At 38.3% G+C, this 22,397-nt stretch overlaps 1 protein-coding gene across 1 annotated transcript; it reads right to left on the reverse strand.

Moving 5' to 3' along the window:
* Positions 1 to 220: 220 nt before the first annotated feature.
* Positions 221 to 21,768, reverse strand: NDUFA9 (NADH:ubiquinone oxidoreductase subunit A9). The gene is made up of 11 exons (XM_044677266.1): positions 21,692 to 21,768; positions 17,560 to 17,730; positions 16,590 to 16,687; positions 15,547 to 15,638; positions 13,663 to 13,804; positions 12,546 to 12,648; positions 10,001 to 10,068; positions 8,598 to 8,674; positions 5,153 to 5,248; positions 2,793 to 2,859; positions 221 to 512 (listed from the first exon to the last, which is right to left on the reverse strand). The coding sequence occupies exons 1-11, from the start codon at positions 21,738 to 21,740 to the stop codon at positions 342 to 344; spliced, it is 1,134 nt and encodes a 377-aa protein (XP_044533201.1). The 5' UTR covers positions 21,741 to 21,768; the 3' UTR covers positions 221 to 341.
* Between the last annotated feature and the right edge of the window lie 629 nt (positions 21,769 to 22,397).

Consider the following 22,397-nt stretch of genomic DNA (forward strand, 5'->3'; position numbering starts at 1 on the left):
AGATATGACTTCAGATCTTCCTATCTCAAGTACAGCACTCTACCTGCTATACCACCTGGAGTGACTATGAAATCTTTCAGAGCAATCTTTACAAAGAGGGGTATATTTTGATCTGCCTGAAGTGATTTTGTAGTAGTACAAAAATAGGGGGACTAGGTTTTTTCTCAAAATTCTATAAATGTTCTATAAGTCATGAATGAAGATGCAGATGCTTCTAAAATTAATCTTATAAGCTTTAATTGAGAAATCTGATCCATTGGGCACAGAATTCTCTGAAGATAATCAGTTGTTGGGCAAGTTACACATGAACAAATGGAAAACACAAGACTGCCTGGGGAACATTAGAAGCTGACTGTTTTGGCTGGCTTTGTTTCATCTGGTTCAGCAGACAACCATCGGTAAGTGCGATGACGTCGAAGAACTTCAATGGCTTTGAGTTCTAAGGGAGTGGGCTCAACACCAAGGTCTTCTAAGCCAGGCAGATGAGGCAAATTCTTGTCACTGATGTGAATCTTTGAATATATAAGAAAACAAAAGATCCATGAAAACAACCAACATCATCAAATTGCCCATGTTTGTCCCCAGTAGTTGTGCCTCTTCATCAGGCAAGGCCTCTCTACTCAACTCCTAAATGATAGGTTGCCAGAATTTTATGTGGATTTTATCCTCTTAAGCATTTTTCTGTTGATCTTTCTTATGCTAAGCATACTTGAACTTGTTACTGTGGCCTGAAGAAAAGCCTTAAGGAGAACATGCTAATAATCTTCATGTATCTGAAAGGATATCATATAGAAAAAAGAGATATTAGCTCCACTAGGTCCCAAAGGGCAGAATGAGGAGCAATAAGAAGTTCTAGAAAGGTAAATCTGGACCCTTTATAAGGAAAACTTTCCTATCAGAGCTGTCCCAAAGTAAAAAGAGCTATCTCAGGAGGTAGTTCCCCAATTCTGGAGATCTTTTTATATGAAAGCTAGATAAACACATCTGGGGTATTGAGGTAATTTCTTTTCAGGTACGATTTAACTAAATAAACTATGAACTCTGAGGTCCCTTCTGACCAAGGAGAGTCTGTGATGCTTTAGATGTCATCCTAGTTAGATGGGGGAATGAATCAGGATCACAAAATAGACTTAATTTCCTAAGAGATCTCAGAAACTGTTTCCAACTTCCTCATTTTGTAGTTGAAGAAACAAAGGTCCAAAGATTGCCTACCTGGTGATTTAGTCAAGTTCACACAACTAGTAAATGTCAAAGATGGAATGTGAACTCTAATACTTTCACTCCAATAGCAGCATTATTTCTACTAGATCTAGATTCAAATCCTACCTCAGGCACTTAACAGCTGGGAGACCCTGAGCAAGTCACTTAATATCTTTTGGGCTCAGCTATTTCTGTAAAAAGAGGGGGCTGTCCTCAGTCTCTAATGTCCATTTCATATCTAAATCTATGATTCTACCTAAACATTTAAGTGGAGAAACTAAACAGGGGTAGGAGAAGAAATCTCAAATGGTCATGGGGTCTATGGCTGACCAAACGGGAAGAATGCCCACTTGACCATTTATATATGTCCCATAACAATACCGAAGTTCATCCTCTTGTTGGCTTTTAAAACAATTCTAAGAACAGTCTGGTTTCTTAACAATATCATATAAGTTAATAGCTCCTCTTGGGGAAGGATGCTTTCTATTTCTGCATTAATAAAAAGTGTTCAGAATGAGGGAGGTCATGGCCCCAGTCTTATTAGAACTGGTGAGATCACTTTAATAATGCTGTATTCAGTCCTGGGAGAAATATTTATGTCCAGGAAAGAGTGACCAGGATGGAGTGGGGATTTGAAAGTGGGTCATATGAAGTACAACCAAAGGAACTACAGATGAATAGTATGAAGAGGAAAAGATCTGATGGGACATCACATCTGTCTTCAAATACTGAAGGACTGCCATGTATAAAAGAGCTTAGATTTAAATCCTTATATGGTAAAGTTATAATGAAACAGACTATTACCTTCAATATAAGGAAAAAATTCTTAGAGTTGTTAATGAATGGCTTACCTCAGTTAAGAAGTGACAATACTACCTAACCTCATGGCAGTACCCCATTACTCTAAGGCAGCAATGGGCAAACTTTTTAAAGAGGGGCCAAAGGAAAGGAAATGCTCATCTGTCAGTCTGTTTCCAAGACAACTCTTTCGAAGTTTCATTGTATTGTATCCTACTCATTGTATTCGTCAGAATAGGAATAATGTTGCTGGGGCAGACAGAACATTTCAGGGGGCTGCATCTGGCCCATCGGCCATAATTTGCCCATCACTGCTCTAAGGGTTCAAGCAGAGGCAGGATACTCACTCAGGGCTACAGTAGAGCAGAGATTCTGAAACTAGTGTCTGTCAAGTTTTTTTCTTTTATTACTTTTATTAAAGTATTTCAATGTAATTGGTTTCTTTGTCAATTCTATTTTATTTTATGCATTCTAAAACATTATTCTGAGAAGAAGTCCATGACACAAAAAGGCTAGGACGCCCTAACAAAGAAGAAATATTGTGATTCTGGGTTTCAGGAATCCTTTGCAGCAGTAGAAAGCACAGCAGGAATGTAGTGATGGTAACTGACGATACTTTCCTTCCACTAGGTATGGAATGCCTGAAATTGTGACAAGGTAAGCTACAGAATCTATCTCTGCTCACACATCAGCAGCTAAGCCAAGATCAGAATAAAGTAAGAAGAGTATAAGTCAATGATTTTCACAGTCTCTCTCCTACAAAGTACAGAGGATTCCTGTAAATGCATACTTACTCGCTCTATTTTGTCCCTTGTGGTCCAAGGTTCAAAGGGACTCATCTCAAAGATTTTTGCCACCAATCTGGAAATAAACACAAGGTATATGAATGTTCTGTATCTCTGTGCAAAATAATTATAGCTAGCTGGAAAGAATCATGCTGAAAGGTTGCTAACTCTTCGACTTTACAAATGCTTTAAAATTTTTTTTCACTTGCGCAAAAAAAAAAGTTCTTTACCCCACCTTTGATCTCACGTCTACCACTTATTTACCCAGGCTATTTAAGCTTTGGGACTTAATACAACGAGGGGAGTTGTACTAACTGGCCCCTGAGGTCCTTTCTGATTCTGCCTGTAAAAGGGAATTCTTTGTTCTCTCTCAGTATCCCTTTCACAAGTGTAAACTCAGAGAGAACAAAGAATTCCACTTTGGGATTCTTTCTGGAGCAGTACTGCCCTGGACTGGCAGCCAAGTGAATCTCTTCCTAACTCCAACTCTATCTAGACAGCCCAGACCATGCTTCATTCCATCCAGTCATTCACTAGAGCCCAGACACCTTGCCAAGTGCCTGGCTGCCCCATGTATACCTACCACTTTCCCTTCCTACCTCTTACTAAGGGTACTCCCTTATTTGGTTATTATTATAACCAAATCAATATTAGCCTAGACCAAAGCTCCCTTTACCACCACATGACAAATGTTGTAACACCCAAGTAGAAGCTGCTTGAGGGTAGGGAATGTTCCATTTGTACCTCAGTGCCTAGTATATTGTCAGGCACACAGCAGACATTCAGTAAATGCTTGTTTACTTACTGATTGATGCTGTCCCAGGTACACTGACTTCTGATCCCCATGACCACCCCCTTCACTCACAAATTGTGTAAAGCCTTTAAAATAAATTACACCAAGTATTCAAACAGAAGGCACAAATGGATCTCTTCAAATTTAAGTCCTGGAAATTTGAAGTTTTTAGGTGTTCCACAAATGTGAATATATATGACTTATTCCGATGGCCTTAAGCCAACATATAATTTAAAAGAAAGATATAAAAACTAAGTATAAGCTAACCAGGACAGGAAAGAGCTATACTTTTTGTTGAATATTAACAAGCCTGTCACTGACGTAACCTGAAGTTTCCCCCTAGATTAATTTATTAATTCAACAAGCTTTTATTAAGCACCAGGCACTGTGCTGGCAATTCAATGTGAATTAAGGTTTTTTTCTTAGATGTCCTTAAATCAGTTTTAGTTGATGTACGGGAACGTGGGAAAATAAGAAAGAATTCTTTCTTGGCCAGGACAAGCAAGAAGTCCTTACAAGAGTGTTTCTGTAATATTCTTCAGGGGACAGAGTGCTCTATACGAAGTTGCAGAGAAAGCCCTGGACTTTGGGTCAGGAAGATTTAGGTTCAAATCCTGTCTCTTGACACTTACAAGCTGTGTGAACCTGGGCAAGTCACTTAACTCCTCTGTGCCTTGGTTCTCTCATCTGTAAAATGAGGGAGTTGGACTCGATGGCTTCTAATATCCCTTCCAGCTCTAACTCTATGATCCTATGATTCCAGCTTTAGAGAGTCCTAGAATTGAAAAGGGCAATTTATTAGGCTTTCAAACTCTCTGATTATGAATATTTGGGGAGATATTTCTATTTCGTTTGGTTCTACCTTCATCAAAAATTTTGTTTCGAGTTTGGGTTGAAATCATTCACAAAGGCCTAACAAAAATAATTAAATGAAAGTTATAAACCTTCATATCTGAAGACTGAACCCTTGAGCAGAGGTGAAGATATGGCAATCATGAAGCCTAGGTTGAAACATCATGGGTCCCTGATCCATTAACTCAATGCCATATCTTAGAAGTGAGAACTTGAAAATCAAAAAGTCGCCAAGATTACTGTCAAGGATTTGCTTTATTTTCTTTTCACATAATTCACTTATTTCCTGAATCTCTTCCTTTTGAAAATAATAGGTTAAGTTTTGGCACACCCAAGCATTTGTCTTATAAAGAAGGGACCAACTTCCCCCTGCTTAAAGGATATATGAAATAGCTGGAAGTCTCATTATACCCGATGTGAAAAGAGAAACTATTCCATAACTCAAAATCACTGGCTCTCCCAAAAGTTAAGACTCTAAGGGTTTGCAATTTTAGCTGTTCAACTCATATGATGGGTTAAATTTTAATATGCACATTGTTCTCCATTTCTACACTACCTCAGTTTCTTTTTTTCTGATAATCCTAAAATCCTTTTACTTAGAGCAATTGGGCAAAGTTGCAGAAATACAAAATTAACTGTGACTATGCCAATACCATTCTAAGAGATGGCAAATACTTGCATGAGTTTCTTTCCAGAAAAGGATTCCAAGAAATGTTATACTTACTGATAGGCAAAACGTGGTATGCTATATGGAAGGTATGGTCTGTGAGCCACAGCAAAGATATACTGCACGAAATCATATAAGAGGTACCGATTCGGCCTACAAAGACAAAAACATTTACATTTACTCCGGAATTGCTCTTCTTACCACACTTTTCTTTGATGCTTTTTTTTAACTACAGAGATTTCATGACAGGGGAGTTAGAATTTAATTAAGTAAGAGCTCTATGAATATCTGACATGATCCAGAATGGGAGAGATGATTAGCAAAGACAAAAAGAAACAAAAACTTAGTAGGTTCCTTCAAATTTACACAACTTAACAGAAGTGTTTTAAAATCCTATTAGGTTGTTAACATCATGCTGTGGAGGTGGTCATGGGTTCTCAAAATTAATGTAAGTGAAGCTCAAGCTGGAAAAGTTTCTAATATAAACTCAGTAAGTGACATACAGTATGTATGCCTGTCCCACTGTACAAAGTCCATCCTAGCTAAGTGCAATGAAGCTTATTTCTAGAAGTCTGACCACAAGATTATGACTCAGCTTCAGAAACTCAGCAAGACTGCCTTCAAAAGCAGAGAGGGGTTGCAATCTACATCAATGGAGGGAGTACCCATATCAGTGAAATGGCAGAACCATGAAGTAGAGAATGTATGTGTCATGCAATCATTCTTATAATAATTCAACTCTTTAAATGTGAGTTATTATCCTATCAGGAGACTGTCTTCTACTGTCTAGTTGTAGTGGGAAAATTTGTAACTTGAGACACCCTCTCTTTAGTTTGGCTGGTCCACACAGTTAACAAGTACTTATTCATTAATATGTGCCAGGCATTGTTCTAGGTGGGGATACAAAGATACAAAGACAAAAAAAAAAAAAAAAAAAAGAAGAAGAAGAAGAAGAAGAAGACAATCCCTACTTGCATGGAGATCATGTGTTATCAGTACATATATAAGTACTTACTGAACAAACTAAATAAAAGGTGGGGAAATATAAGACATTAACAATTGGGAGGAATTGTAAAAACTTCAAGGAGCAGGTAATGCTTGGCTTGCAAGAGAAGGATTCTGTGGGGCAGGGGTGTTAATGAAAAGGCACAGAGCAAGGAGAAGGAATATCATGTGTGAGGAACAGAAAGTCAATCTGCCTGGCCCTAGAGTGAGAGAGGGAAGATGAGGCATCACAGGGCTGGAGTGAGAAATTGGGGCCACGATGTAAAGAGCTTTCAAAACCAAGCAGAGGTGTTTGTCTTTGATCCTAGAGACAAGAAGGAGCCAATGAAATTTATGGAGTGGGAGGGCTGGCGTAATCATGTCTTCAATGAAAGAGAATCGCTTTGGCAGCGAGAGGGCACACTGGAGATAAGGAAATTGATTAAAAGTCCTTCTTCAAAGTATACCCAAGAGTTCAAAATTGTATGCTATAGCAAGCCCCAGCAGGGCCGAGGTATATCTGCATTTTCAACCTAAGTCTAACAAACAACTATTCTGGCCTCGGAGAACTGTGAAAAAATTAGTGAGATACTATGAGCTGAAGAGAGTATGGGAGCCTTAGAGTAGGCAAAGGATGACTGAGGACTAAGCAAGGTAGCAGCTATGTGATTAGTGAGAAGTTCAACCTGAGAGACTGGAAACTGATTGTATATGTGGAGCAAGGGGAGGGAGAGAGGGGGAGAGACAGAGAAAGAGGTAGGGGGAGGAGGGAAAGGAGAATTTGGGGAGTCATCTTCACAGAGAATATTCAGGAGGAGCAGAGAAGTCAAGGTTAATTCCTTTAAGGCTCACTTCAAATTCTACTTTATGCAAGAAGACTTTCCTGGCCCTCTAGGTGGCTAGTGTCTTCCCTTCTGAGGTGACCTTCCATGTACTAAGTATCTTATATGGACTTAGTTATTTATATGTTTTCTTTCCCAATAGAATGGGAACTCCTCAGGGTCAGGAACTACTTTTGTCCTGCTTTCTCTTTTCGGCACTTAGTATAATAAATGTCTGAGACTGACTGAATTCTAACTGTGGACCTTGGATAAGTTACCTAACTTGACTGGGTCTGAGTTTTCTCATTTGTAAAAAGAGAGGGATAAATTAAAAGATCCCTAAAGTCTTTTTCAGTTATAAAATTCTATGCTTTCTAGACCCCGATATCTTAAAGTTTATAGTTCTTCACAGAAAGGCAGTTGAGTTTTGTTCTTTTAGATATTTCATAACATTATCAATCCCAGTGATGAGCTAGAGCTTGGGATCTAAAAGTAGCTGAACATAAACTTTGATACAGCTGGTACACATTGAGAAAAACATATAACCTTTTTGTATTTAAAAAGGATGAACTCCTCACTTAACTAACAAAAGCCAAGTCTGAAGACCATGATGGTTCAGCAAGTCCAAATGCTGTTCTGTCACACTATGCCATCTGATCTGGGGAGTACTATGACAGTGACACTCAGTAAAGTCTGAAGAAGTATTGATAGAACACCACAGGCAACTGTTTGTTTTCTCCAGTGTTCATTCCCTAAAATTTAGCCCTTAGGAAAAGCATTTAGCATTACTAGGTTCTTAACTTTAACCCCTTGGGTATGGAATTTGGGATTTTACCAAAATGTCTTTATTTACACAGTTTCCTGCTAAAGACACTGAACTAGCTCTCTTTGTTACTGATACACCCCTGGAAAACTGATTAATCCAGTTTACCTCACTGGCATCTCAGGTGAAACTAAAGAGTCTCTCTTTCCCCCCTCTCCCTGTCTCTGGTCTTCCTCCCTATTCCCACAGGTTTGGCGTAAGGTTGGGGAACTGTATAGTCTCCAATTCCTTTGGAAGTTAACACGATGCAGAGAGACTAAACTAAACATTGAGTGGTCAATAATTCAAGAATCAAGTAATAAAAATCTTGACTGCCTAACTTCAGATAATCACTTAACCTCACTGAGACTTCAGTTTTCTATTACCTTTTTTAATGCAGAAAATATATATATTTTTTATAACCACCAATCCACTAAAAATTATTTTCTTGGAAATCTTGATACTTTTTGAGATATGAGCATGGGGGCGATGAAATGCATCATGGATTAGGAGTCAGAGGCCCTGGGTGTGAGTCTTAGCACTGCCATTTGATGCCTGTGTAACCTGAGCAGGTTACTGAAGTTGTCTGGCCTCAGTTTCTGTAAAATAAGGAGGTAGACTCCAGGGTGTCTTCTAGTTTACAGTATTTATCCTGTCCCATTGGGCATACGCTGAGGTATCCCAAAGGCATAACCTATAATCATTATATTGAACCCATTAATGACCTAAGAAGTATGAAAGTGAGGATCCCCAAATTAGTTCCCTGGAAAGAAAGAACAACAGAAATAAAAGGCTAATAACACCAGATAGACGAGGGGCACTGTTTTCAAGAGATGAGATTTCACTATACATTTTGTCCAGCAGAATTTAAAAATTTCAATTCAGAATTACCTACCCAGTGATGGCATAGGTCTTCCCTCGGGCATCTGGATCCTTAATAGCATTGACAATGGCTTTGGATACATCCACTACCTATGAAAAAAAGATTCATGTTAAAACAACCCAATTATAAAGATCACCAACAATCTGAAATGATTAAAATAATGACACTGCCTATTTTCAGAAAGCTTCTTTAATAAGAACATTTCACAAATAACACCTCACTTCTCCTCATAATAGGTATGTGGTTTTGTGGGAAGAGCACTGAATTTGCGGTCACTGGGCCTAGATGTAGATCTAATATTTATTTCTACTTTATTAGATTGAAAAATGAAACATACTCTGTAAAGCATATTGAAAAGACAAGTCTCCTCAGCACCATTTTAAAGTTTCTGGCCAAAACCCCCAACCAAAGGTGAATGAAGAATGATGAAGTGAGTCAAGGGGTTAGAGTGAAACCAAAAAACTGATAGCCACCATTTTGTCATACATTAAGTACAGTTTAAACTGGAACCTTTCTGCATTGTCATCCTTTCCATTCTGATCTCAATTTATGTTCATCTTAGACTGTAAGCTCACTAAGGTGAGTATCTCATATTTAGATGAATCGCTCATCTCAATAAATCTGGTAACTCCTACCCCAAATTGTATCATCCTTGGCAGCTCTTATCTATATCTTCCTGGAAATCCTCTGGAGGGATTACCAACATGCTGGAAGCTTTTCTCTGGTTCTCTTGACATTGTATAAGTTACAATGGAGCAGACAATTTGTCTCCTAATTATCCCTCATTCCTGCCCTATGACTGCTGGTTCATTCCTTTCTGGTCACACACATCTCTGATGATATCCAATATGTCACTTCTGTAATACAAGTCTCAGTTGGTAATATACCATAGGCTACCATGGGCCTATTATGCACCTCTCCATTGTCCTTGGGGTGACCCTCACCATATGAGATTAGGATCATATCTTTGCATTTGAATGTAGTGTAAAATCAAAATTTAAAAAGATGGAATGCATACTTGCAAAATAATTGAGTAATCTATCCTCTCTTCGAAAAATGTCAGAGGGCTTCAGGATACTGGCTATCAGAGTTCTGTTTCGAATGAGCCTATGATTTCACTGGTACACAGCTCCCTCAGTGAGGAAACATCCTCAGCCAAAACAATGACAACTGCTTTGCACCTTATAGTCTTAGCCACTTGATTGAACTGAGAGGTTGAGTGACTTGCATAGAGTCATACGGCCAGTATATTTCAGAAGCAGAAACCAAACCCAAATCTTTCTGACTTTGAGGTTCATCCTATCCATTATATTATATTTTCTCTTGTGGCCCTGTATTATAAAAATTAGGTGTTAATTGAACTAATAAAGGTTTGCAGAGGGAAATTCCTTCCTCTTTCCAAAAAGAATACCTACATATACTGGTTGTTTCACTGTATTTCTCCCCATCGAAATGAGAGGAACACCACCAAACCAACGGTTGTCTAGCAGAAAAGAACAGAGACAATTATAAGAAAGTGTGAATGACTGCACAACATCTATACATGTACAGTTGTGTGACCAATCCTACTGAAGATACTAAGAGAACTGCATATAGTTTTCTCTCTGAAGAAAAAAAAATTCTCTCAACTTATTCTGAAGACTTCCTTGTGGGTTGGGCAAAAGATAGCTTTTTCAGATGGCAAACTTAAGGAGGCAAAAAAGGCTTCCCAAGATGAAGATTCAGAAAGAGATCTATCTCTATATCTTATGTTCTACATGCTCCAATGCAAATTTTCCCAAAATAATTGGTCCACATCTTTCTTAGGAGCATCCAGAGCCACTAAGAAAAGAAGAAACTCATAAATTTTCATACTATCTCTATGCAAGAAAGTCACACTAGCAGGGGAATAGTAGAAATTAGAATCAGAAACTAAAGCCAGAAAGTCTGAGGCCACTTTCCTTCACCCTTCCCCAGTCATTCAAGTTGAATGACTCAGTAACACTAGAAATGCAACAAATAATTCATTCTCTAGAGCAGGGGTTTTTAACCTACTTTTTTAGTGTCACAACCCCGTTAGCAGATTCATAACACCTATAAACCCCTTTATCAGAATAACATTTTTAAATGTATAGAATAAAATACAAAGGGAATCAATTATACTGAAAGTGTTATCAAAATACTTTTAAAAAGTTAATAACCAGGAGAACATTATACACAGCCACAGAATTAATGCTAGATGAATAAGCTGAATATTACCTCTAAAAAGTGAACAGAAAATTGAAACGCAAAAGACTTAATTTATATGTACATGTAGTACTCCCTGACAATATCTTCTGTGATGTGGGGAGGGCTGGGACACTTGTGAATGGGATTTATTATGTAAATATGAAGAAAAGTAAGCTAAATATATAGATTTGTGATTTCTTTTGGGTACCTTCTTTCTCTTTGTATGTGGAAATGCTTGTTTTATAAAATGTGGAATAAAAAAATAAAAAATAAAGTTCATGGAGCCCAGGTTAAGAACAACTGCTTAAAGTATTCTCACAACTGCTACGACTAATTTTCTCTTGTGACTTAAGTATGATAGCTAAAACAGTCTTGTGAGTCAGCATAAAATATACCTCAGCCCTTGAAAATATTTATATGATCCTGCCCAAACATAGACAATTAATTGTCAGCTCTACAGCAATAACTTAACATTACTATTCCCCAGAAATTATTATTAAACAAGGAAATATACCATTATATAGGAAATCTCCAGTGTGTGTGTGCGTGTGTGTGTGTGTGTGTGTGTGTCTGTCTGTCGGTCTGTCTCTCACTTAAGATTTATAACCCTGGAAATTGCCTCTTTTGATGAGTAGCCATAAGTACTCTACTCTCCTATGACTCCTTTGGTTCCCTCACCCCGATACCCCACTCCAATATGCTGCCCCTTCCTTCTCACTCTGCCCCAGAATTAGAAAAAGGAGAATCTGGATGGCACAAATGAGAAAAAGAGGTGAGGCAGAACAAAGTGTAAGGTTAGATTTAACCCCTTCTCTTCCATTCTACAGCTCATTCAGTCCACAGCTTACCTCCACTTAGACAGTATCCACAGGCCCATCTTGCTCTTCATTGCAGAAAGTCTATCTCAAGCCAACCCTCCTATGAAGACATGCCCAGAACACACTAAACCTATATAAATTTACCTCTGAAACATAAAATTCTACTTTATACAATTTTACAATTGGAAGGGCCCTTAGATATAATTTAGTCAAAACCCTTTTATTTGCTCTAGGAATATCTTCTCCAGAGTCACTGACAAGTGATTGGTAGCTTTTCTTAAACACTTCTAGTGAAAAGGAACATGTTACCTCAGAAAGCAGGTCATATTTTTGGCTAACTCTATTAGAAAATTATTCTTTATAGTTAAGTCAAATATATTTCCCTTTACCTTTTACCTTTCTATCTTAGTTCTGGCCTTTGAAGCTATACAGAGTAAGTTTAATCCCTTCTTAATATTACCTTTCAAGAAGAAACTAAGGTCTCCTACTATAAATCACTCTTCTTCCTTGTTAAACACTTACATATCCCTCTAATAATTTCTTAGATGATATAGTTGAGTCTCACATCATGATCCCCCATAAAGAGTTTCTAATTAGAAAACATCCCTTTCCACATGCATCTGACATTATGGAATATTTATTTGTCCCTAAGACCTTGTCCTAATCTTAGCCAGGAAATCTAGATGCCATTCTCTTACTATTGATGTGAAATACATACTTATGAAAGGGGAGAAACATGAGTATAGAATTTTATATGTAATGTCAAATAATTTTGATGTAATAGTTGATTTTGCTGAACTGCTTTTTTTCTTTTAAAATATTTGCTATAAGACAAAGTAGGTAGAGGAGAAGGTCGTATTCACAAATGAATGTGGTGTAAAATGAAAAGGCATCAATTTTTAAAATTCATTTTTAAAAAAGATGAAATGCATACTTGCGAAATAATTGAGTAATCTATCCTCTCTTCCAAAAATGTCAGAGGGCTTCAGGATAATGGCTTCAGGAAAAGCCTCTCTCACTGCTTTCTCTCCAACAGCCTGTCCAAAAAAGAAATAAAAACAAACACTGTATAAAAAATGAGTAAAGCTTCTACTCTTTTTTAGCTGGTAGGCTAGGCCAAAATTCCCTCTGAGTAATGTACTAACACATAACTGTCACAGGAAAATTAGAAACCTTCAACTTCAACATCTTTAGGAGGTCAAAGTGCTGGCGAGTTAAGAAAATGAAAGGGTTCTAGCAACAAGAAACTTAGAATACATACTAAGAACAGCAAAAGAGGAGTGGGCCAACAGAACAAATACCACTGATTCCCAGAACAGTCCGACATGGAAAAGACCAGGGCAGAGAAAACATAAATATCAATCAATCCAGGAAAAATTCAATCACTTTCTGGTCTTTGGTACCAGCAATATTTCATGGTTACACTGGATTTTCTGTGAATACTCTAAACACGAATGAACAAGCTTTAGGTCTATCTTGGTTTTAATCAGGTTGGGTCCACTAAAATTCTGCCAGAACAAGAATGGCATCTGAAAGCAAAAAGGCTTAGGTGTCATGGGAAGAGATACTAGCCTCTTTCTTGAATGTTCCAAGTTCTAGTCCTACATTTTAATTCCAAGAATATTTTCTCATTATCAGTACCTGAAATGTGGCCCAAAGCCACAGAAACACTACTATATTATATAAATAGAGCCAAGAAAGAGAAGCATTTCTTTATTCTGGATAGGAGATCAAAAAGATACTGGAGCCTACTTGAAGATATAAAGAGTCCATTTGGACAATAAAATAGAAATACAAGAAAATTAGCCAGTCCAGAGATTTTGGCATTCTAAGTACATTTTCCATAGAAAAGCATATAGTTAACAAAGCTATTTATATAGGTGACTTCATAGGACATAGTAGTCAGACCAGAATTAAGAAATATAAAGAATCTCAGTGGGGGTTTGAGATGGTTGATGGGATCTGACCAACAGGAAGCTCTTCCTTTCCCATCATGCTTTAAAAGAAAGACACTAGCCCTATGACTCACTTCCCAGTTCATTCTGACTGACCTTATTTCTCAGGTATTTAGAAGTGCTTTTGATATCAGCATTGAGATGAGAAACATGAATAAATGTTTCTACTCCAGCTTCTTTGGCCACCTGGGCTATTGACTCAGGAATGTCTGCAAAGACATCTGTAAAGTCGAAATTTCTGAAGGAAGGAAAAAAAGATGTCGGTAAGAAGTCAAGAACTATGATATCATGGCATAGTAAAAATAGTGCTGGACTTAAGAGTCAGAAACCTATGCTTCATGTCTTGTTTTGGCTTTACCAGTTATATGAGTAAGCCATTTGAGTCTCAGTTTCTCTATCTGTGAAATAGGTATAATCATATCTACACTTTCTATTTCATGGGGTTGTTGAGGGAAAAGCACTTTATAAAAATTTTAAGTCGTTGTTCTTAATCTTTGTGTGAGTTGGACTCCTCAGAATGTCTTTCAATGCAAAAATAAAAGATTACAAAGGATACGAGTTATTATTTTTTTAAAAAGCTCATGGAACAAAAACAAAAATATAAAATATTATTATTATTATCATAAAAACCAACTTATGTCTATCTAAGACTTTGATTTTCACAGCAATGTTTATAGCTTTTAATAGACAAAGTGGCTGTCAAGCAGGAGGAAGAACATTTTTCTTTTCATCCTCTTCAATAAATCCAAATGTGCTGATAACCAATCTGACAAATCTAGCTTCTATCTCCAATCAACTTCAGCCGCACTATGGAACTCACCATTGACTCTCAAGATTATTCCATCTCCATAATCTTGAATTCTGAAACCTTCCTCTTGGTCCTAAATATTCTGAGAAAGAACACTATTTCCCCAGCATGAAAGGGGTTACAGGAAAGTGATTTAGTGGCCAAGATGGGAAAAATGAACAGGTCTTTGCAGTAAACCTCTATTATTTGTTTGATGTGAACTCCTAGAATTTTCACATTCAAATATCAAATTGACAAATATGTTCTAAAGCCAAATAAAGATAATTTTTGGATTTTCCATGACTGCCTAATTATTCAAGAGCTAACTATAACACCATGCCCCCAAGTTTCCCTGATACATTGAGTCTTTATAATGTAATCATAGGGTAAGATACACTGGGCTCTTAAGGCTCTATGAGACTTAGGACAAAGGACTTTCTTTTCTAGGACCTAGAGTGTCTTTGGCTAAAAAATGAAGCAAAAACCAAATCACAAATACCCAAAGGTAAAGTTCTGGTCATTCAGAGAAGAGAATGGCCTCTTTCTCTGAAAAATTTTTTTAATTGTTGCTACCAAAATATGCTGCTTCCTCTGGTAACTGAAGGAAAGGGGATTGCAGAACAATATGGCTAGGGCAGTTTCCCAGGAAATCTTGAAGCCTCAAAGCATGTCAGAACATCATATTATCTATGATACTGTTATTGTAAATCTGAGTTTCTCACATATTCAAAAACAAAAGTGTTATCCTTTACAACAGCCTGAAGATATAGATAGCTGACATTACTCTCGGTCCATAAAAGGCCATAAGGCCTCTAAGAACAAAGAAGTCTATATACAACTGCTACAATAATTAGTAGTAGGAAAAAAAAAGGATTAAGGAAAGATTAGTGTTTACAATCTTATTCCTTCCCATGCAATTTTGCATTTAACGTATTGTTAACAACCTGTTTAACAAAATACATATTATACTGTAATAAGTGCTGTTTGGAAATTGTCTTATGTTTTATCCCTATAACTACAACCACATCTTAGATATCTTAAAATTCTTTTGTTTCTCTTACCAGTTCAGCATGGTGTCAGGTAGAAGACCAGTACTCAAAATATATACTGACAAGACAACCCCAACCCTATTATGTGTTGATTAAGGAAACCTAGGGGGAAAAAGGAGCTGACCCTAAATCCAAAGCACTTACCTAGTTTCCCAGTCTCGTCCTATGAGATTGATGACAACATTACTGTGCTCCAGTGCCCTCTGGATAGAACTTTTGTCCTTGGCATTCCATTCCTGTTAATAGCAGCATCAGATCAGATCAAAGACCAATGCACACAGTCATATACAAAATAGCATTACTACACTTTGAAATCTGTTCAGCTGCTTATTACTGCATATGCATAAAAAAATGGCATTTTAGAAGGCTTATTTAATATGATGAGCATGGTTTCCTGGGGTCTTTATCATATAATCATAGGGTAAAACACACCAGACAATTAACGAATCCTAATGCTCTAGAAGACTCAGGTCAAAGGGTTTTATTTTATTTCTCTAAACTCCTCTTACATGCAGATAAAATCAGTATTTCCCAAGAGGAATAGGTAGGAAAAGGCATATATCTGCAGCAGCAGCCACTATGGCAACAAAAAAACAGGAATCAAAGTGGATGTGGAAACCATCAACTGTGAATAATCTAACAAGTCATGACTTATGAGTATAATGAAATATTACACCAAAAAGAAATGACAAAAACAAAGAATTCAGAAGCATTGAAAAACTTGTAGGAACTGATATAGGGCAAAGAAAGGAGAACCAAGAGAATAATATACACCATGGCCTCTGTAACGTTAACTAAAACCACATTAAAAAATGGCTGAACACAAGTTAATTAACCAATTTCGGTCCTTAAAAATAAATGGTGAAATATATTTCCCTTTTCTTAGTAGAGGTAGAAGGTCAAAGGAGAGAATGTTGCATAACCACTTCAGGCAACCTATCAGTCTCTCTGGCTAAGCTGCATTTCTTCATTATAAGGCAGGGTTAATGGGGAATAAGGTATGTCAAGAAATGACTGTGCCATTAAAAAAAAAGAAAGAAGAAAAAGTTAGCCTAGAAACTGAGTGAGCTTCTTCCCTTTGTTTAGAGGTTGCCTTTGCCCTCTGATCTTGGTGGGGGAAGCACTGCCCTGTTTTTTCACTTAGCCTTTGGAATACCTCATGTTTGTGATATTTATTATGTTCTTACCAGAAAAATAATCTGGCCAAGGTCACCCATAGGTCGAAGATATGTGAAATCGTAAGGTTCACACCGATAGGGAACAATAACCTGTGATCCCATGCGTCCTAAAAAGGCAGAAGAGATGGACTGAAATGAAGAGCAAAGTATCAATCTACATAGCTCTGAGCATAAGCAGGTAAATCTTTGGGGTCTACTGGGAAGAGTAAACTGGGAAATAGCTATTAAAAACTTTCTCATCTCAGATTTCCTGCAACCACGTTGACTCTCCCAGAGAGAGTGGGAACTGGTTCAATCCAACCTGACTTCAAACCTATTTTCTATTTTGTATACTTTATCACCTTTCTATCCTTCACTTAGGATGCTCACCAGCCCCTGGTTTCAAATTCCCAAATTGAAAATGTGATACCCTTTACCTAGAAGCAAGAGGCTAGTTAGATAGACAAACAATGAAGTTCCACTACCATACCTATATTAAGAACACTTTTTCAATAAATACTCTTGGCATATCAAAGACTGTAAAGAAAAACATTCCATAATTTTCCTTCATTGTCCATTTTTTTTTTTTTTATCTACCATCCCTTACTGTTAAGAAATAATGAACTCAGGGGTCAGCTGGGTAGCTCAGTGGATTGAGAGCCAGGCCTAGAGACTGGTCCTAGGTTCAAATGTGACCTCAGATACTCCCCAGCTGTGTGACCCTGGGCAAGTCACTTGACCCCCCCATTGCCTACCCTTATCACTATTCTGCCTTGGAGCCAATACACAGTATTGACTCTAAGATGGAAGGTAAGGGTTAAAAAAAAAAAAAAAGAATGAATGAATGAATGAACTCCATAATTCTCTAAATGCAACACAGAAGTAATATTTAACATTTCTGTAGCAAAGGCAATATGGACAGAGTTCAGAATTTTACATCAGGTAATACCATTAAATGACAGATGAACATCTTAGAGACTATGAGCTCAGACTAACTTACCAAGGTGATTGACGACATAACGACCCAAGAATCCTGTTGCTCCAAATACAGTAGCCACAATCCCACTGACTGAGGAGCGTCCACCTTTCCCATGAGGTATAACAGCATGATGAAGGTGGCGGTGAGACTGGGCCAGAAAAAGAGATGTGGCTACAGCAGTTATGCCAGATCCTTAAACATGACACGAGAATATACAAAAATAAGCCAGAAGTTAACATAGGAAAGAACATATAAACAAATATTCCCCCCACTTCACCCCTCCCCGAAGCTTCCAATACACAATGAACTTGTTACTAACAGTAAAGTACAAGCTGGGCACCCAATACCAAGAGCTATTAGACATGGCCTCCGCTTTAGGAAAGTGCAGTTTTGTTAAAAAGACTGAACTCATTAAAGACAACAATGAAATCCCACTCCCATGCTTGTTCCTTATCTCTGTTGTTTCCATCTACCATATTCAGTCAGTTTCCCAATGTTCTAAATAGCTTTGTCTCCAAAACTCTGTCTTTATGTTGATGGGTCACCAATGTGGTAAGTAAACAACTACTCAACCTCCAATAACATTCTCCTCCACTCCATTTTTGCCATAGAAGGGCATGATTCTCTATTCTTCCTCCCACTTATCACTGCCTTATTAACTTTTTTTTCCATATTTTCACAGACCTCATCCTTCTTGATCTTTCTTCAGCCTCTGACATTGTTGATCACTCTAGATTTTTGGGACATTACTCTCTCCTGGTCCTCCTCCTACCACTCTAACCATTTTCTCTCAGTCTCCTGTGCTAGATCTTCATCTTAGGTTATACCCATTAAACGTGAGTGTCCCGAGGGTTCTCTTCTAGGTCATTTTCTCTTCTCTACATATATTATTTAATTTGGTGATTTCATCAGCTCACATCAATTCAAGCCAAACTCCTAGAAAAATCTAACTATTCCTTACCTTCATTTTATCTCCTCTCATGTGGCAATCAAACGTTTTGACCTTACCACTCAACTAAAACTGCTTTTTCCAAAGTTACCAATGATCTCTAAAATGTCAAATTCTTTATGACCTTGCTGCAATATGTGCCACTGTTGACCAGCGTTTTTTCTCCAGGATAGGACAACACTGCCTTATTGGTCCTTCTATTGCTGGTATATCATTCTTGTATCCTAACTGTGCACATACACCAAAACTCTATCCTTGGCTCTCTTTTCTTTCATTTCTGATACTTGGAGGCTTCATCAGCTGGGATTTAATAATAAACTTTATGCAGAGTCCCCAGATATACATATCTAGTTTACCAATGCTGACTGAACATTTTTTGACTCGTGTTATATAAAGGGTAACATCATCTTTTCAATCACCAGGTTTGTGTCCTGAATAGTCCTCTAACACTCTTGTCACCTTCACCTGCAGAGTTGCCAAATCTTATCCTTTCTATCTCAACATCTCTCACATCTGAATACTCCTCTACTCATCAGCCAGTACATTAGTTGTTGATGCTTATGACCTCTTGACTGGACTACTTGATTATGTCCTAACTGGTCTCTTTGCTTCAAGTCTCTCCCCTCTCTAAACTGTCCTCCAAATAGCTGCCAAATGATCTTCCTAAATTTGTATAGGTCTGACCATGTAATTTCCCTACTCAATAAACAACAATAGAACACTTTCCTGCTGCCTCTAGGATAAACCAGAAACTCCCTTGTTTAACATTTAAAGAGAATCACAACCTAACTCTTCAGATTAGTTATAATTATTCTCTACTATACCTTTCTGACACTCTACAGGCCAGTCAAATTGGTTTCTTGGTGTTCCTCACATACAGCACCCCATCTCTAGTCTCTTAACTTTTAAATCAACAAGCATTTACTGAGTGTATAATATGTGCCAAGTACTGTGCTAAGGAATAATAATAGCTAACATTTATATAATGCTTACTCTCTGCCAGGTGCTATTATTATCCTCATTTTACAGCTGAGGAAACTGAAGCAAAGTGGCCAAAGTGACTTGCCCAGGGTCACAAATCTAGAAAGTTTCCGAGTTGGATTTGACCTTAGGTCTTCAGGAATCCAGGCTCAGCACTCCAACTACTGCTCCACCTGCCTTAAAGCAAGGAGCTAAATTTGTTCTAAGGAACTATGGAACAAAGACAGAGGATGAAACAAGTCCTGTGTAAATGGAGCTTGCCTTTATTGAAGTATAGACTGAATAAAGAGGATAAATACAAATAAAAACAAAATAACAATATAGAGAAGAATGGCAGCTAAGGAAATCAATCAACAAGTATTTACTAAGCACTTATTATGTTTGAGCCAGGCATTGTGCTAACAGCTGGGGATACCATGAAAAATCTCTTTTCTGAAGAGGCTTTCAAAGGTCTGTAGAATATATATAAAAAGAACATAAATACAAAATAGTTAATAGAAAGTAAACAAAAAGCTTAGTAAAACAAAGTTGTTAGCAATCAGAGAATCAGGAAAGGGTTCATGAAGTAAAACCTTGGATTTTGAAGGGAGAAGGGTTCTACAAAATGGAGACGAGGTAGGTATGCATTCCAGGAATAGTATCAAAACATTTTGACTGGGATGGAATGTTACGTTTGGGAAACAGGGAGAGGGGAATAATGTGTGGCCAGATGTCTGCTTAATAAAAAATTAGTTTGATAGCAGTGTGGAAGATGAACTGAAATAGGAAAAACAATCAATTAGAGGATCTTTGTAATAATCAAGGTGAGAGATGATAGTGGCCTGAATCAAGGTGGAAATGGTGTCAGATGTCAGAGGTCAGATGATGTGAAGGTAGAAACACAAGATTTAGGAAGTGGTTAGATACAGGGATATGGGAAAATGAACAATTAAGAATAATGTTGAGGAACCACCTATAGAATTACTTACTCTAACTGCCAATAAAGGGAAATGAGGTAAATCTGGCACAACTAAGTTCTTGGTGAAACCCACACTGATTTTTAGTGATCAAGGCTCTCATTTCTAAATGCTCAAAAACTATCCCTTAAATAGCATGTTCAAGAATTTGGGGAGGAATCCAAGTCAAGCTGATCTTACCTTCTTTCCCGTTCTGTGTTCAAATCTCTGGGAATACAGAAATTAAAAGGGCTCTTCCTGCCTTGAAGAAACACGATCTACAGAGGATGGAATCTGCACAATAAGTAGAATGCGTGCAGCTGGGTGGTTCAATGGATTGAGAGGGAAGTCTAGAGATGGGAGGTATTGGATTCAAATTTAAGTTAAGGCATTTAATCCCCTTTGCCTAGCTCTTACTGATCTTCTCTTGTAACAGAAAATCACTATTGATTCTAAGTGGCTTAAGTTAAATTCTAAGACTGAAGGCAAGGGTTTAAGAAAAAAAAAGCAAAAAACAAATTAGAATGTATGGTAGAGAATGATTGGAGCAAAGGTAAGATCGAGACAAAGTGCCTAAGAAAATTTGGGAAGGCTCATTTAGAGGGAGGGAAAACTTCTAAGCTAATACCCTCTCAATTGCTCTTTCTAACATTACTAATCATAGAGAGCTGGTAAAGTACCTGTGGGAAGAAAAATATCCAGCTCTAGAAACTCAACATCACTAGAGAATTGTGAAGAAACAGCACGAAGGAGATAAGAGTCAGAAGAACTGGACTCAATCCCTGGCTTTACTGTTTCCTACCTGAATGACCTTGGGCAAGTCATTTCACTCTGGGCCTCAGTTTCCTCATCTGTTAAAAGAGGGGACTGGAGCTGATGGTTCTATTTCTGTGGGAAGGACGGCTGTAGATCTAGAATGCCAATGGAGTGAAGATAAAGGGCATGAAGTAAAGTGGGGCAGACCAGGAATGGCCTTAAGTGCCGGACTTCGTATACAACTTAGAGATAACGGATTGGGGAGCAAAGGAAAGGCAAGGTCAGTCACTCTCCACTCCTTTTTCTTCCCCTCCCGATCCGTCCTCTCCTCCCGTTCTCTCCCACGGCCTCAGGACCAGAATCGGGCCGCCTGCAGAGAGGAAGAAGTGGGTCAAGGCAGTCCGAGGAGGGAAGGGCGGCCCAAACACGGCGAGGCTCGGTTCTGGGACTATGCCTCAAGCGCAGAGCGGAAGGCACGCGGGTCAAAGCACCACAGCCTGGAAGCCCGGCTTCAACCGAGGGTGATACTTACGTGACATTGTCAGGACTCTGGGACTCCGGGCGACCAAGGCCGCCGCCATGATCTCCCACAATTCCACTTTCCAAGGATGTACGTCACCTGATAGGGGCCAAACTACCTCACTCAACTCTCTGTGCGCAGGCGCTAGGGTCAGCTGGGCTGAAGCTGAAGCTGAAGAGAAGTTTGTGTGCGCCTGTGCGGAGGAGGTGGGAATTTATCTATTCCCAGGCTGGCAGAAGAAGAGACTTTTTTGTGGGACCGCGGCGGAATTGTTCCGGGACTCAGGGGAAGGTCTTCCCGATTTGAGAAATTTGTCTGCGCTTTGGGGAATTGCCAAAGCAGAGGCTAAGGCGTCTCTATTCGCAATCTGAGAGTGGAAGGAGGAGAAAAGAAGGGATTAACTGAAGGAAAAAAAGGATAAGAAATATATCCGAAAGAAACCCTAGAATGTCTAGCATAGTAGATTCTTAGAGCTGGGACTTCAAAAGTCAATCAATAAGCATTTATTGGGATTTGTGGGGTGTTCAAAAAGGACTGGGCCCTCTAGTTTTCAGAGCTGCTCAACTACCTTTATTGTCCGACTGTTACCCATCTCTTTCACCTCTAGCTCCAAGAAGCTGTAGCATGTGTAAAATCATCTAGGCAGGCTGGCTAAAACAGACTTTGAGGTGCTTAGAGCTTGGTCAGACATCAAAGAAGCCAAGGTCATCCACTTCAT

Source organism: Gracilinanus agilis, chromosome 5 (assembly GCF_016433145.1).
Source record: "Gracilinanus agilis isolate LMUSP501 chromosome 5, AgileGrace, whole genome shotgun sequence".
NCBI lineage: Eukaryota > Metazoa > Chordata > Mammalia > Didelphimorphia > Didelphidae > Gracilinanus > Gracilinanus agilis.

What these genes read in the sequence shown, in the direction of transcription:
- NDUFA9 (XM_044677266.1), bottom strand. Translation starts at nt 21,740, where the DNA reads ATGGCGGCGGCCTTGGTCGCCCGGAGTCCCAGAGTCCTGACAATGTCA. An exon ending in GGACGAGACTGGGAAACTAG is followed by an intron (nt 13,805 to 15,546) that starts GTAAGTGCTTTG and finishes TCCTTCCTTCAG; the next exon opens with AAATTTCGACTTTACAGATG. An exon ending in CTAAATACCTGAGAAATAAG is followed by an intron (nt 12,649 to 13,662) that starts GTCAGTCAGAAT and finishes TTTTTTGGACAG; the next exon opens with GCTGTTGGAGAGAAAGCAGT.